General features: G+C 38.1%; 2 protein-coding genes and 1 non-coding gene across 3 annotated transcripts; 1 reads left to right on the top strand and 2 right to left on the bottom strand.

The window, feature by feature from the left end:
• Positions 1-1,183: 1,183 nt before the first annotated feature.
• On the bottom strand, positions 1,184-2,945 carry LOC148082332 (uncharacterized). The gene is made up of 3 exons (XM_087788164.1): positions 2,836-2,945; positions 2,643-2,727; positions 1,184-2,114 (listed from the first exon to the last, which is right to left on the bottom strand). The coding sequence occupies exon 3, from the start codon at positions 2,100-2,102 to the stop codon at positions 1,506-1,508; it is 597 nt and encodes a 198-aa protein (XP_087644290.1). The 5' UTR covers positions 2,103-2,114; positions 2,643-2,727; positions 2,836-2,945; the 3' UTR covers positions 1,184-1,505.
• Positions 2,946-3,500: 555 nt separating this feature from the next.
• coro1b (coronin, actin binding protein, 1B) lies at positions 3,501-15,081 on the bottom strand. Its single transcript, XM_087789493.1, has 12 exons — positions 14,949-15,081; positions 14,705-14,834; positions 13,844-14,049; positions 13,635-13,757; positions 11,493-11,622; positions 9,143-9,324; positions 8,937-9,056; positions 6,981-7,085; positions 6,766-6,911; positions 6,637-6,694; positions 4,920-5,246; positions 3,501-4,702 (listed from the first exon to the last, which is right to left on the bottom strand). Exons 3-12 carry the CDS (start codon positions 14,045-14,047, stop codon positions 4,580-4,582), a joined length of 1,518 nt encoding a protein of 505 aa, XP_087645619.1. The 5' UTR covers positions 14,048-14,049; positions 14,705-14,834; positions 14,949-15,081; the 3' UTR covers positions 3,501-4,579.
• Positions 15,082-16,063: 982 nt separating this feature from the next.
• On the top strand, positions 16,064-16,150 carry trnar-ucu (transfer RNA arginine (anticodon UCU)). Its single transcript is given in 2 exon segments — positions 16,064-16,100; positions 16,115-16,150. It is a non-coding gene; the product is annotated as a tRNA-Arg (tRNA).
• Positions 16,151-16,329: the final 179 nt, after the last annotated feature.

Genomic DNA, 16,329 nt, shown 5'->3' with positions numbered 1-16,329 from the left:
CAATGAATTCCCAAATAAACTATAATCTAGGCAACACTGGTACCTTAAGAAATAAAGCACCATTTGTCATTACATAGGCATCATGACCTTATGACTATGTTGTTCACCTAGAAAAGTACATGTTACTTACATGTGGTTGTGTTGAATAAAAGTAAAGCTGTGTTTCATTGAGGGGAATTCCAATAAAACAACAACAACATACAAACACAAATATTGAACTTTTTTTAATGCAAATGCTGTGGATTGAGTCAATTAAAAACGGCAACCAAATATTGACTCAGATCCCCCAACACAACCACTTTGTTGTCTGTTTTTCAGTGGCTAAAACAAGGAAAAAGCTGTGAAAATATACTGGTAGCCTGACATGGGCCCTCCTGTTGACTGGGATAACATAATGGCTGTGATCTCTGTTTTGCATCTACTTTCCTTTGCACTGGACTAAACCGGAGTTTAGGACTTTCATGGCATCAGACACGTCATAAGAACAGTGTACCATGAAAAAGCTAAGTAGCACGATGTAATAGTTTTAATCAAGTTTTTAATTAGACTAAGTCACAGATAATAAAAGGTTCTTTGAATAGAGTTTTTTCAAATTGTATTATTTAGTGCTTGTCTGTCTGTGTTCTTATATTTTATAAGTTTGTTGCCTCCTGGACTTTGTCTTATCTTGGTACATTCTGTTTGTTTATTTTTCTGGTTCCCTGTGTGCTTTGTTAAAATGCTGAACTCACTTCTGTGCTTTGTTTGTATAGGTGTGTGTGTCGGTATTTCAATAACCTTGTTTGTAGTTGCTGAGGGTCAAGGTGTTGGTCCTGGTGGTTCCCTTTTCCTGAGTTGCACTTTGTTGTGTGTCGGGCGGCTTCCCTCACCCCCCCAGCATTTCACCAGAGGTATGCAGCACAGCAACAACGTTTCTTTTATGTTTCCTGTGTGAGTCTTTTAGTTGGATTTTGTGACCAACAAACTGTATTTAAAGAGTGGAACTACAACCCCTCCCTCTGTCGACTAGTTGCTGGTGTTTTTGCACTTATGTATAGTAAATAATACTTATGATGCACTCCTCTCTGACTTTGTGACAATGATAATTTAATTTTCATGCAAATATTACATATTGTGCCAAGCTACATAATGACATACTTTATATCATTGAATAGTTATATAATGCAAAAGTTTTCAAAACAAGTTGGCCAATACACTTTATTTGTATTTGTATATGTATAGCTGCAAAACAGTTCAGTTCAGGTAATACAAACAAAAACCAACATGAACATAATATCCGAGAGCACAACTTAAAAAAAAACATCAATTTCAAAAGCAAAATTGCATCATCTTCATGTCAGTGTAATTCTAGTCATATGATGGTGAAACAGGAAGTTAAAATGTGAGTCACTCAAGCTCGAATTCTGAGGTCTGACACGTGTTTACATGGTTGAATTAACAGAACTCTTGTTCAGACGAAAACCACAATATTAAACATTTCAAAATGTCATCCATTTGTTAGTCCTTCACAGTGCGGTCACATTGCCGTCACTGTCTTGCTCGTCGGACCAGGTGGCGTTTCCAGAGAACTGGTTGAGATTGATCACAATTCCAGCTCCTCCGCTTTCCTGACCTACAAGACTGATCACGTCTGAATCCTGGTCTGAATCCTGGTCTGAATCCTGGTCTTCCTCCTGCTTCTCCTGTACATCTCTCCTCATGTCTGAGCCGTCGGAACTTCCCTTATCCGACATGGATTCACCTTGCATGCAGGCCGACTCATCGGCCTCCTTCTCATCCCCTTCACCCGTGAGGCTGCTGACCTCCGCCCCCTGGCCCTCCTCACACCGGATCTCCTGCATCTCCTCTCCCTCTCCATCGGAATCCGTGCGAGGCCACAGTCGAACTCCGAGGTGGCGCTCCAATTGTAAGGCAACAGGTCTCACACGATCCCTGAGGCCTCCTGGCTGGTACACAAGTCGATGGATGGAATATTGATTGTCGGTCTCTCTGTTCAAGCGCTTGTAGAGGAAGATGAGCAACCCGATTAAGGCCATTAGAAAAAAAAACAGGATCAGCACGGTTGGAGTGGACGTGTGTTTAGTAATCTTCAGTTCACCCATGTTTGAAGAAAGCTGGAAAAATATTGCAGAATCAGAGCAATGCAAATAAACACAGGTTTGTAACAGTGTTCTTGTTTTACACACTCTGCTCTATAATCTGTTGCTTTGAACAGCTGTTCTCTTGAAACGGAGAGCGCCACCTAGCTCTTAATAATATGACAGTGCCTCATAAAGCTCCATCAATCCATGACTAGGAGCAGGTAGATCATTTATATAAGCATGCATCCATCCATCACTGATAATCACACATATATATCCAATCAACAAAATATTGTTATTTCCTAACAGAGATCATTTTAGTCTGAAAATTGTGACACTTAAAAGATGAGTAATTAATCAATGAGATTACAATTCAATTAGGCAGCACTATTTACAAGTTATGTCACATGTGGAATATATTTGAAGAAGGATTTGTATGTCATATTTTTTATAATACACGCATCAACTTGTGAAGTCATACGAACAACATTTATATTTATTAAATTACAATGCAATTTGAAAGTTTTCCATAAGTTAAGGATGAACGACTTGGTAACTTACCTATGATCTTTGGCGACTCAACCGATGAATATTACTTTAAAATAGTTTTAAGATTAGCTGCCGAGGAAACTTCAAATTTTGAAATCTGAAAGAAAAATGCACACGAGCGTCTGAACATTCTAGGTGCAGCTGGATGTTTTAGAAACACTGCATTACTACCCGTTATGCATTAGTAAAGAGAGTCAATAGTTACCATTCAGTGTGGAGGAAATGTGACCAAGTATGGTAGAGATCTGGAGAGCTGCTGATCTAAGTGACTGCATTGACAGGAAACCAGCAAACATCATGCACTGCTGCTGGTTTCCTGTTGAAGATGCTGTATACCTCACACTCCCCACTAACTGTAAAAAATCCTTTATATTGACTCCCCTTTTTTTTCTTCTTTTATTCATTCTGTGCACTTTTAAATTACACTATAAAGCGGCAAAGGTTTTTGTGTTTTGCATTCGGAAACTGTTCACGGCAACCAGCCTAGGGGAAAATCTGAGTGAGGGTTTTAGAGTGAAGAGAAAAAGAGAAATATATCAGTGAGGTGGTGCCCCTGTCAACGTAGTCCATGTACAAGGAATGTTGTTGCAGACAGTCTGAGAAGTATTACTATGTGGACTGCAGTACAGAATTGCACTTACAGCTCCTGGAGCAGATTGTACTTCCCCAGTTGTGGAGGAAGTTCTTTGTCTGCTTGGCCTTCAAAGCATCGTCATTGTTCTGCAGCCTCGCACACATCACCAGGAAGTCTTCGACATCAGTTGGGTAACAGAAACCAGTTAATTAAAATGCCGGAGTAAAAGTGCACCAGAGGACATTTTAATATATAGCGATCAATCATCAGAGCCAATAATCAAACGTACACAAATAATAAGTAAAACATTTATTCACCTTTGTTACAGAAAATGTATTATCTAAAGACACAACTCGTTATGATGAATTGTTAATTGTGTGGATTAAAATGATTTTACAAAATAATAGTGAAAGGAAGGCCACATGATTAATTGTATAAAGTAATAAGTCAATATAAAAAAATGTGACACAAGAACAGCTTTTGCTGTTTAAATGTTAAATAAATGGAAATAAATGGAAATACAAGGTGAAAGTTGACGAGGAAGACGTCCAATGAATTTGCGGATGCAGGAAAGACATGAAGAAGGGAATATAGACTAGAGAGGATGCGAAAGAAAGGTTTAAAGTGGAGGGAGCAGCAATTGCCATTTTAGGCTCCTTCTTACGCCACCATCTTTGAAATTGATCGGCCTGAGACCCTTTGACAGACCGTCTCCGAACGTGAAAACCACTAAAGTAAGGAGATGCTTAAAAAGATTGATGTAAACACTCTAATATTCATTCCTATGACAGTACACATCACATTGTTGCCAATTTAGTTGACAACACGAGTTACAAAACCACAAGCTCTGCTACACAAAGAGTTTAAACATTTTCATTAACCGTCTCATCAGCGCCAAAACCACTTCTCTACAGTTAGTCACACACATCTCATTTTGGATCAATGACTAAAAAAAAACAACTAAAAACTGTAGTGAGTCGCAACATTGCTCATAATATCACAGTTTAGCAGCAGTAACTACCTGATTACAGAGCTCTAATGATTATAACTGCAAGTCTTTCACTGAAAGAAAATCCAAACAGATTTCTTTTCCATGATGATCATAGTTGAAGGTTAATATTAATGCTAGGCTTTCCTGGCTTTCAAATGAAGGGACTATCAGACCTGCGTTGAGCACATGTGACTGTCACAACATTTCTTATGTAAAACACCAAACAGTTACTGTTCTCTTCAGATTCTTTTTGTTAATCTCAGTTACTAAGGTCTCACTCGTTCTACGACCCCACGCAGCAGAAGGAAGCGGTGATATTAGTTTGGCCCTAATATCTATGAATGAGGAAGAACTTTTCTGGAATGTCGTGGTGCTTCGATCTCCTCATACATCTCCGTCTTCGATCCTAGCCAGCTGCCGCTCAAGGATCTCGATTCTCTGGCTCTGAGCGAGCACGACAGTGCGCAGCGCCTTCATCTCTGCCAACAGTTCTGTCAACAGTTCGTCCTGATGCAGAAGAGAAAAAAAGGTCACACAAAAAATATTTTTAACTCAACATGGTCTCTTTAACAAGCTTAATACAAACCTCTTTAACTACTGGATTTGGAAAGTAACTGATTATCTTAAGCAGCATTTAAAATAGTTGTTTTGTCTTAAACATTTAGCTCTCTTATCTTATCTCTTATATATTTCAATGTAATGTACGCCACCCTCAGATACTCACTTCCTTCTTCGGCCTCTCACCAGCCTCTCTCGTGGCCGCCCGAGCTGGGGCCTCCTCGTCTCCTGCTTCCTTCGCAGAGGATGGAGTGGACGAAGGAGCGGTTGCTGCATTGCTGCCTGAGGTCGGAGCTCCAGCACCAGAGTCCTGTGAGGTGATCTTGGGCTTGCTTCTGATGGTGTCTCTGTGCTTGGACTGTGGAGTGTTGTAGCCAGCGCTCAGTGAGATAAGGACGGGATGTGCGTCCTGGCCGGCGATCCACTCCTCTGCTAGCAAAGCAGGCTCCAGTCCAGCTGTGTCAGGGTAGAGGTCTCCCTGGAAAAGATCTGACTGAAAAAGAAAAAAAGATATACAATATAATTATTATTTTTACCATTTAAGGGATTTACAATTCATGCATATTTAAGCATGTGCAAAATGAACATAATATGCAATTTGGGCTACTTGTGTGCAATTTGTATAAGAAGATGAATTGGTTATCAAAGTATTTAGCATTGTGTTGCATACAGAGTGTATGCATGAAAATGAACACACGGCTGCTGTAATTATAGTGAGACATTATAACTGGAGAGCAGGTTTTTTTGTATTTTTTAATCCACAGAGTACTTTCTCCTTAAATTCATACAAAATCAAGGTAGCACATTAACTTTCTCTGTAACTGAGTGCTTATCAGCCATTGGTTGTGTAGAAGTTTGCTATACTGAAAAATGTTATAGTAAAGATGGATGATTTATTTTCTGGCCGTTTTCTCAAGTTCAGTTTCTGTTGAATGAATAACTTTTGTTGTCGTCAAGTGGCCTTTATTTGCGTTAAAATACTGATTATTGAAGCATTTTTCCTCTTTTCTGATGCAAGCAGTGTAGATGTCAGAAATCAAAGTTCATTAAAGAAGCAATACGTAACATTGCGTCATTTATTTCTTGTATTTTCTGTAATAAATGGTTTCATTTTGATCAGTCATGAATCATTTAGATCCTGCTAGCTCAGGGTTGACATAACATTTTTTTTTTCTAACAGTATTAAATAAAACCCATAAAACTGTCAAAGCAAAAACTTAATCACCAGTGATTCTAGGACACAATGACATTTCCAGATGTATGTGTGACATGTATTCAGTCTTTGAGTCTATAATACGACTCAACAAGGGCAGTGCGTTATGGATCGTAGGTATTTCACTCTTATTGTATATATTTCAATGTTCATCAGTCGTGTGTTCTGATCCTTGATTACAAAAGGCTGACTCACAGAGGAATTTAGAGCCAAACAAAGCAGACATTTTTTAGAGCCACTTAAGGTTCTTATGGTTGTCTGGCTCAACTAAGCTCCAGAAATGCTGAGAGCACTGCCGAGATTTCAGTTCCACATTATTATGTAGCGTTACAACCTCCATTACCAACTCTACAGGATCAATGCAGAAAGGTTCAGCCATCTGTCCAGAAAAACACTACTTATGTTCACATCCATAAGGAGACACTTGCTGGATTTATAATGGCAACTTTGCACCGACTACTTAAAAAGCACTTATACTTCTCTCTGAAACAGGAAACTTGATTTGAAGGGCAACTTCTTATGAAGTTACTCAGAGTCATTGTATCTGTGGTCCAGCAAAACTGTACACTGTGAGGGTCTATTGAGTACATGGATAATCATGCTCAACACCTTTGATTAAATCAGTTAGTCGTCTGTTGTGTGATGAAATGGATCATTATGAACCAATTACCTTCCGTGGTACAGTCATTGAGATGGGTTCAACCTTCCGCTCATGCAGTTTATAGAACCTGGAAAAAGAAGATAAATATGAGCAAAACTAAAAGACCTGAATTGAATCTAAAACCTCACGTAGGCCCACCTTGCAATCTCACACTTGTTGACGTCCACCCCTCTTTTACTGAGGAACCCTGCACCCCTCTGAGGCTCCTTGCTGCTGTACAGGCTGAGGAAGTGAACGTAAGGCGATTCATCGGTAACCTCGAAGTACCGGATGGTGCAGTCCCCCTGAGTGACAGCAAAGATACAATCAAAATTCCCTAAGTTTGAACTTCCTGTCATACAAGAATGCAATACCTTTCCACACAGGTAGACCATGTTGGTGTCAGGGTCATAGTATGGTATGAGAACTCCATTACTTGTGTCCATCTCCTGAACAGCCACTGGCTCAGACAGATCATTCTGTTAAAAAAAAACAAAAAAAACAACAATGAGAACAGATTTCCTGCCGTAAATACCAAGGTTCTTGGGAATTTGAAAACCTCTCTGGGTTTGGTGTACCAGGGTCATTGTGGGCTTCAAGTTCTGATCTGTATTTCCCTTTTCTAGCCAAATCAGACTCTGTCAGGGATGAGCTAGTCACCAGTTTGTTGGCATTTATGGAAATGTTTAAACAGTGAAGCAAGGGTGCAGAGAGCCTCTGGTTGTCATCACTGTTGAGATAAGGATCAAGGCCTCTTAGTTCAAGGTTGTTGGTTAGATGAGATCTTTCCCCCATCTGGAGAACGTCATGTACTTTAAAGTTGTTAGGACGAAGAACCAGTGTGTCTGTTAATCTAAGTCCTAAAGGCTAGGGCTGTGTTTTGGCAAGAATCTGGCGATTAATGTGTGACTTTACGATATATTGTGATACTGTAGGAACAACTATATATTGTTTCTTTAAATAAATTGAACTGTACAAAAACAATCATAGCATAGTAAACTTTCAATGCAATCACATGCTTAACATCAGCCATGCACAAGAGTAACAGTAAGATGTAGAAAGATCATTAACTCAAGATTTTTGTGGAGGAAGATAAGCTGGTCCACATGCCCAGATTTAATAGTGTAGATCGCATATCTCTTACGTAGCCACTTTCTTTCTTCGTTTTAAAGCAAAAAAAAGGGTCCAAACATCAGCTTTAAAAGCTGCTGGAGCCTGGTGTATCCTGTCTTTTTCAGAGACTGCTGCCATTAGGCTGGTTTTGTCTTTACTTTGCCACAGAGGAATTTACGAATGTTGCTAGTTAGTGGCCGGAGGTTTTATTGCAGCACGCAAATGAATAAACGCTGTGAATCTTGATCTTTTAAAGGGCACCTAATGTGCCGATTTAAGTGTCTCTTAAATTGTTCTAGGACCTCTATTATACTCATCAGTATGTGTCTGTTTGCACAAATCTCTCATTTAATAAAGATATTTACATTAGAAAATACGCTTAAGCCCCGCCCACTTGAAAATGCGCCGTTTTGGCTGGAGAAGAAGACTCGTCCAAGCAACCACGCCCACCCCTAAAACTCCCGTTTTGTACATTAAAAACGAATAATAAAAATAAGGTTCGCTGCTTAATGTACACATTATAAAAACACCTAAAGAGTAACCAGAAGTAACTCTCACCATGTTTACATATATATTTATTTTGTTTCACGATTACCATGTAGGTACTGAACTGAACTAGGGCTTCTAGGGGAGGACTTTTCACCAGACTGACGCCAGAATGTTTAATTTAAGACGTAGTCTCGTTTGGTGAGATTTCAGACGGGAGAGAAATGTATTAAGTAATAACTTCAAAACGGAGATACGTCAATGATGAATGATCTACTGCATTTTGAAGAGGACGACTTCAACATTTACAACATGTGAATAAGTCAGGAGAGTTGGGTTTTCACATTACGTGTCCTTTAACTATATATTTTATTAAGTTTTGTCTTCATTGTTTAAGCGCTTTGTGACTCTGGTCTGGAAACGCGCTCTACAAATGTAATTTACTTTACACACACTATTAATAACTAATAATATAAACCATAAAAAAAAAATTCAAAGAAAAACTTTTTTTTTCCCCTCATACATTTTTTAATATATCGATACTGTGCTATTGAATATCTATTAAGTACCTTGAAAACCTTGGATCATTCTATTGTGATCATGAAATAGCTAAGCAAAAATGCAAGTTAAAGCTCTTGAATTACAGCTCTATGAGTGAGCAGCCAGTCCAGATGCCACCCCGGTGAGAGCCGCTCACTATTGTCAATGTTTCACAATAGTTTACAACTTACTGTATCCCATAATGCAAGCTGACGTTCACTCATCCGGCTGAAACCAGTTGTCAGTATTTTCCCGTTAGAAAGGAACACAGCTCTCATGGGCCTGGTGCCATCATGAACCTTCTCCTTCACCTGCGGGGGGGGGGGGGCAACAAGAGGCCATACAAGGTCAGCATCATTAACCACTAATGGATATTTGCAAGCATGTAAGTAACTACCTTGAGGATGGTACCTCTCCGTGGGTCAATAACTCTAAGAGCCTTGTCTTTGCAGACAGTACAGATGGCACTCCCATTTTTGTTCCAGCTCACACTATAGATGAGGTCCGGATGAGCATCGCTCAGCTGGTAAACAAGCTCCCCTGTTCCCACATTCCAGACCAGAATCAAGTTATCACAGCCTGTGGAAGTGAAAACGAAAAAAAGGTCATTTGATCCACTATTGCCAGGATGAAGAATCAATCATTCTTTAATTTCCAATTTTGAGATGACAAAATTAAAAATGTCCTCGCACCTCACACTTTGGTAAGAAAGACGAGAAATAATCTTAAAAAATATGGAACCAAGGCCTGCCATTTCTAAAATGATTCACAACATTTTCAAAAAAGTTGTAGATCCAGCCCGATAACAGTTGAAACAGAACTTGCAGATAAAACTAACAAAGAATGAATAACAATCAGAAATATAATAATTACTTGAAGTCTAAAGTTCTACAATTTAGACTTCTTATCATTACTTTTATTTCTATATTTTGTGTTGCTGTATTATTATTCTTTACAACTATTAACAGTTTGTACTAAACAAGCCTGTTTTTTTTTTCAACATCAACTCTATTTATACATTTTTGACTTTTATTTGTATATTTAATTATTTAAGCATTTCATAATTTTTACCATTTTATTTTTTTATATATTTATACATTTCGTCTTTTATTTATTTCAACATTTTGTTAGTAGTACGCAAATTAAGTCAGTCTGAAGCAGTATTTGGTTGGACAAGCGAATCAAACCAAAGCACTTGAAACGATCGCAGCAACTAGTCTATAGCACCAACACTGGATGAAGAGTGCAAGAACCTTCTCTGATATCTTAGCAAACCAACTTGATAAGTTGCCAGTGTTTATGTACATGATACAGACTTAACAATAAGGGGCCTTTTTGTACCAAGTAGTTCGTGGAATTCCTACTAAAAACGATCGTACACTCAAACCCACAAAATAGTCAGATTGAATCCGTGTGCGACACAAATCCAAGCTGTTTCTTTGTTCATTCAAATCAGTTCTTCCCTTTCAACGCCTATATTTACATCATATTTAAATGAACCAGAACCTGAGAGTCTCGTCTCCATGATTATAGAAAAACAACTAATGAAAACATTAATATAAACTATATTTGTAACCGTTTGTTTTAAACATATCTGACACGAATCACTGTTGTAAATGAATGCAGATAAATGTTTGGATTTTACATAGAGGTTTATTAATAAATTAATAAATAATTTAAATAGAGAGACATTCAGCGACTTATTTGAAACATCTTAAGATTAAGTTTAACGAGAATAAAAGTGTGACTCAGCGCTGAATAATAATTATGATGTGAAGATCGTCTCTGTGCTTTAATAGAATTTGTGACTCACCTGCACAACAGACATATTCTTGTTATATTCATAGAATAAAATGGTTTTGTTTACAAATAGTCATCATGTAAATTACTATATTGTAATCAACATTTGAACCTGCAGCTTAAATTTGACACATCGTTCAGAGGTGATGTTGTTTAGCAAGAAGGTCTGTGACCGTCATTGATCAGACACAGATCATTTTTTTAGTTGTATTATGAAAACAAGCCTATAGTTCCTTTTCCTTTTAAATGAATTGCGTGAAATTATTGATTAAAAAAAAAAATCTGTATAAAACAATCCTGAACAAGTAAAAAATGAAATATATATATATATAAAAATAAAAACACAAAACTTATAAACACATAGTGAAATAATAAAATACATAAAATGAGGAAATAAATAAAAGTCAAAATGTATGAATAGATACATTTATAAATAAAAACAGAAAACTCGCCACTCTTTGACAAAAATAAAATCAGAAGTCATTATGTAATTATTTAATTTGCTATTTGGTATTTATTCACATATTTATTAATTTATCGATACATTTAGTAATGGATTTATACATTTACTTATAATGATGTCATCAATCGTACTTCATACAAGGCGACCCAACAGACGCACTATATACTGTGGCTGGTTAAGGAAATGCAGTTACACACATCTGGTCTTGATACAAACATCGAGCCTAACTGTCAACTACTTCTGGGTTAGCCATACTTCTCGTTTAATTAACAGCAAAAGAAGTGAATTGCTGAGTAGGAGGGTCGAATGACCTGCGTTTATAATGTATAAGTGCACGTACTAGCCGTCACTCAACACCAACATAAGAGACACCTGTCAACTCTCACTATGTGACAGTGAAGTCGTGAACATCCAGGGGCTGTGGTGGAGCTCTCTGATAATGGACCAATAAAGTAACAGCAACAATGAAAAGCAGCATTGTTACCTGCGGTTAGGAGAATGTTGAAGGCAGTGGGGTGCCACGCAAGTATTCCCACCCTCTTACTGTGTCCCTCCAGAGTCATAATGGCCTCAGTTAGTGGACTTGTTAAGCCTGCATCTGGGATCTGCCACAGCTGAAAAATAATACAAATAATTAACATAGGAAAGAACATTTATCACCAATTAATAAACAGCAGCCTCGATGGGGCTTGAAAACTTTTTGGGATCCGAAGAATCAATTTCAGATCCACAAACTTGCCTGCCAAGCACACATTTACAATTTGAATATAAATAAGACTTTATTCAGCGATAATGTTTTCAAACAGACGTCAATATGATTTGAACGGTATCAATGAAGAACATTGTGATATTTATGATGATAAAATGTTAGATACCTTTGCCCATTCAATTACACATTTAATTCACTTGTCAGGTAAGCACCATTAATCATTTAGTGGGCCACACGTTGAAAGTAGTGCAAGAAGAAGACTCGTTTAAAACAGACACATCAAGCCTCAGGGTTAATGCAGATTAAGACATTCTAGTGAGGGTTGCTTCCAGACAAAGACATCGGATTAAGAGAGTAGCCGTGACAAATACAGTTAACAGACATCAGCTCTTTAAACAGAACAGATCCGGAGATATATAATCGAATGTAGGGCAATATATTGTGTGCCATTGTGGCAAAAATGGACCTTAAATGAGTGTAAACTCATGTCACTCACATCCCATCCTAACCCGGCTTTGTTAAGGATCTTTGGCGCATCTTAAAGACATACGAGAGTTGGAAGCAGTTCTAATCGATGGATCCAGGAGCACATGTTATTTGTTTAGGCTTTTTCTCAATCTTTAGGCTGCCATGTTTGTCACGGTGTTGTCTTGGCCTTTTCAAGTTTTTAAATCTGTATTTATATTTAACTGTGTACCGTTTTGTTCTTTAAGCGTCTTGTGACCCTATTCTATAAAATGTGCTGTACAAATATAGCTTACTTAAGCACATTCAACAACAATCCATTACATTTTATCCAACACTCTCCAAAACATGCAATTGAGGATAACATGCACATTTTTAAATTATAAAAATAACTTTTGATTTTATAAAAGAATGCATACCTATTAGATATTATTATATATATATTAGGAAAATGATGTCACAACATGATCTGTACCTTATAATCCATGCGTTTGTGTCTTCTCGTCTGGACTATTGTCTCGCCTGCAGTTAATACAGAATTCTGCAGCGAGAATTCTGACCAGCTCTAGTAGAAGAACTCACATTTCTCCGATCCTTAAAACTCTTCATTGGCTGCTAGTTCTTTCAGGATCCACTTTAAAATTCTGGTTCTTACTTTCGGAACTATTCATGGTCAGGGTCCTCCTTACATCAGTGATCTGAACCAGCCTTACACCCCAGCTCGGGCTCTGAGGTCTGTGGATCAGAATCTACTAATGGTTCCTCGCACACGGTTCAGGACCAGAGGAGAGAAATCCTTCCAGGCTGTTGCTCTTAAGCTTTGGAACGATCTTCCTCTCCCTATGTGTTTGATGGAGCTACTGACTCCTTGAAGAAACATCTTAAGACATTTTTATTTGTGCAGGCTTTCCTTGATTTTCAGAGACTCCTGTGTTTGTCTCATGTTATCTTGATCTTTTAGGGAAAGTATTTTATTGAGTTTTCTTTTGACTGTTTAACCGCTTTGTAACGCTGGTCTGGAAAAGCGCTCTACAAATATAATTTACTTAATTACTTATACCTCATCTGTGAGAATATCGTGTCTTAACTCAGGAAACTATTAAACCTTATGTTAAAATAAAACATTGATTTGATTATTAGCAAATCATTGCTGATCCGAGTGGGAGTTAATGTTCAGCAGTTCAGTCTTTGACACCGATCTGCTCAGAGCAAAATATGGGAACAAATGTGTTTTTTCAGACGGACTAATACTTTGACGGATCAGTGCAGCGGCCCAGCATGATTGATGCATGACGTAAACTAAACAAGTAAACAGGACAAAATTATATTATAAAACAACACACTTTTACATCTGCACAAGTAATTTGTCATGTTACTTAAGCATTAGTAAATGTAATAATGATATACATGTAAAAGGTTTAAATGGAAGTACACACATAGATAAAACCTCACCTTGACAGTGCAGTCTTCTGAGGCACTTGCAATGATGTTGTCATCGTGAGGAGACCACTGGATTTCCAGCACAGGAGCTGCATGACCACACACTGTAGGAGACGACTGATCGATTCTACCGCTCTAAAGTAGGATGACTCAGTGTTAGAACTACTTACACTACTGGAAGAGAAATCAAAACATCCGTTAAGGGTATTTGCGTTTCTTACTTTGCCAATCGGAACCACAAGGAAAGCTCCACCACCTCCGGCTTCAATGATTACTGCGATGAATTTGGGGTTAACAGCACACAGTGGGCTATCCCACGTCACTCGAGACACCCTAACATCGTCGATGCAGTGCTCTGCTTTCCAGGCTTGAGCAAATACGTGCCGGAATTTGCTCTGTCGGACCACCCCTCGTCGGAAAGACATTTCTGCGTAAATTAAAAAAAACAAACAATTTTATTACATGTCAGCCTCAGGAAAAAAAAAGAGATTCATTTCCTGCAGCAATACACCAGAACACATATTATATTGTGTATTCACCTATAGAAATCCCTTCCTTGGTGCCCTAGTTTGACAAAAATGTGTCACAAATTCTCAAATCATATTGTTCAAATTAAATGTAGCATAAAGAGCTCATTTTCAGTTTCCCACTGAATAAAGTGGATAAACCACACGCATGTGTTTTATCTTGAACTTTCAGAATAAAATGTGAAATACAGAAGACAAAAGAGGAGGTAAAGCCTGTACAAAAAAAACATTAACGTGCTGAGTGCAGGAAAGTAGAGTCAGGCTTCACTGATCCACCAAAGAGCAAAACATGCAGAGGCCAGGATAAAGGGGGGTTGGGCAGTGACTCAAATACTTAATAAATCAACATTAAAACAAAGTTACAAGAATACATTTGATATAATATGGGGTTGGACAGAGCCTATGCTGGGATGTGGGAGTACAAGCAGAAGCAAACGTGTTGGTAAGATAAACAAAAAGGGAGTAAATAGCGATGCACACAAAATGCTCTTGCACCTTTAAAAGAGGGAGACATGGTCAAGGAAAAGCGTGTTGTCAGGGATAAAAAAAACCAACCTGGGCTTGAAAATTGCTTAACTTAATTGGCCTTTTATAGATGTCAGGAGGAGGCCAATAAAAATAATCCGCCACTAGCAACAGCAACTTAATCCTCAACTGTGTCCAGGCAGACGTCGATGTCGAAGACCTGTGACAGAAAGAAAGAAAGAAAGAGAAAAAATGAACACGATAACGTTACCCTTAGCCTTCGAGACACGAACAAACGAGCAGTTTTAATGGCGAAACAAACACGGTGTCGTACTGGAATGAGCATGTCCCGCTGTGGAGCCCGGCGATGGAGGAGGACGCGGGCGAGATGCAGACACTTGTCTCCGCGTTCAGACGAGAGTAGATGATCGACAGGATCCCAGACACTTCCGCTTCAGACAGGATGCCTCAAAGAAGATGCCCGGGGAAAGATGGTGACCTCTCTTGCGGTCGTTTGAGACAAAGGCGGACCGGAGACAAGATGGTCATCCCCTCATACAAGCGAGTAAGCGAGTATGCTTATTAGAACGACACCCATCTTGTATCGTGAATTTTCTAGAGGCTACACTTTCTATTTACAATATTGCACGGATGGCTGAATGTTTATATATACATCATTTTGAAATCACACATTTTATCGACGAATATTTTGAAAATTCCTTTACTTTGATAGTTCATAGTAGAACCAGGTAAAACTTCCTGTGTGTGTACTATGAGATTTGTTTACGGGGGGATTTTTTTTTCACACTTACAATTAAATATTCTCATCTTAAGTCTAATTATTTTATTTATTTACTTATATTACCCCCCCCCCCCACCCCCCGACTTTTAATTCACTATGTAGGACACCAAAATACGAAATATATATGAAAATACGTTATAATCAATTTTCCGACCTAGTGCTGCCCTATCTTTATTATTTGGCACAATATTTGTGTCAACCATTATTGATTTTAAGGTGAAATAACTCCCTGTGTTGTGGGGGAAGTAATTCGTATCTGTTGACATACCTACATGCGTGTAGTAAAAGTGCATCCACGCTTGCTACTGACCAACACATGATCAGAATCGGATTTAGAAAACTTTTGCCAAACTTTTTGTAAAAATAACACTGGCAGAATTTGGGTTGACAACATAAAATTAATTAAAAAATATATATATGCAAATACATAAAATAAATAAAAAGAAAACAAAAATATTTTCAATATGATCATCCTAATGTCGAGGATGTTTAGAAAACGCATTTGATAGAGGCACATGTTATAAAATAAGCATTGTTTAATTGTGCATTTTCATGATAAAATTATTTCAACGTATTCGACAGTTAAGAAGCGCAGTTCAGCACTGAAGTGAGGTACATATAGAAAAAACCTCATCGGTGCAACAGGTGGCTCCGTGGCGCAATGGATAGCGCGTTGGACTTCTAGGCTGATCGTAGCGATTCAAAGGTTGTGGGTTCGAGTCCCACCGGAGTCGAATTTTTCTTCCGATTTCCACTTTTTGAAGTTTTTTCTTATTGTTTTTTAAGTCAATCAATCACAATATCAGTCCACAAAAAACATGTATATTATTAGGAAAACTTCTAGTGATAAGTTACGTTTTTTGTTCAATGCCTTTACCCTGGTGGAATGAATACGTTGAAATAATTGACATGA

The sequence above is a fragment of the Callionymus lyra genome, chromosome 4 (genome assembly GCF_982586985.1).
Source record: "Callionymus lyra chromosome 4, fCalLyr1.hap1.1, whole genome shotgun sequence".
Lineage (NCBI taxonomy): Eukaryota > Metazoa > Chordata > Actinopteri > Syngnathiformes > Callionymidae > Callionymus > Callionymus lyra.
This window is presented reverse-complemented; position numbering and strand designations above follow the sequence as displayed.

Coding starts and splice junctions, on each gene's coding strand:
- LOC148082332 (XM_087788164.1), bottom strand. CDS start 2,102: ATGGGTGAACTGAAGATTACTAAACACACGTCCACTCCAACCGTGCTG.
- coro1b (XM_087789493.1), bottom strand. CDS start 14,047: ATGTCTTTCCGACGAGGGGTGGTCCGACAGAGCAAATTCCGGCACGTA. Junction 13,758..13,843: donor TTGTGGTTCCGATTGGCAAA/GTAAGAAACGCA, acceptor ATCCTACTTTAG/AGCGGTAGAATCGATCAGTC. Junction 5,247..6,636: donor CAATGACTGTACCACGGAAG/GTAATTGGTTCA, acceptor TTTCTTTTTCAG/TCAGATCTTTTCCAGGGAGA.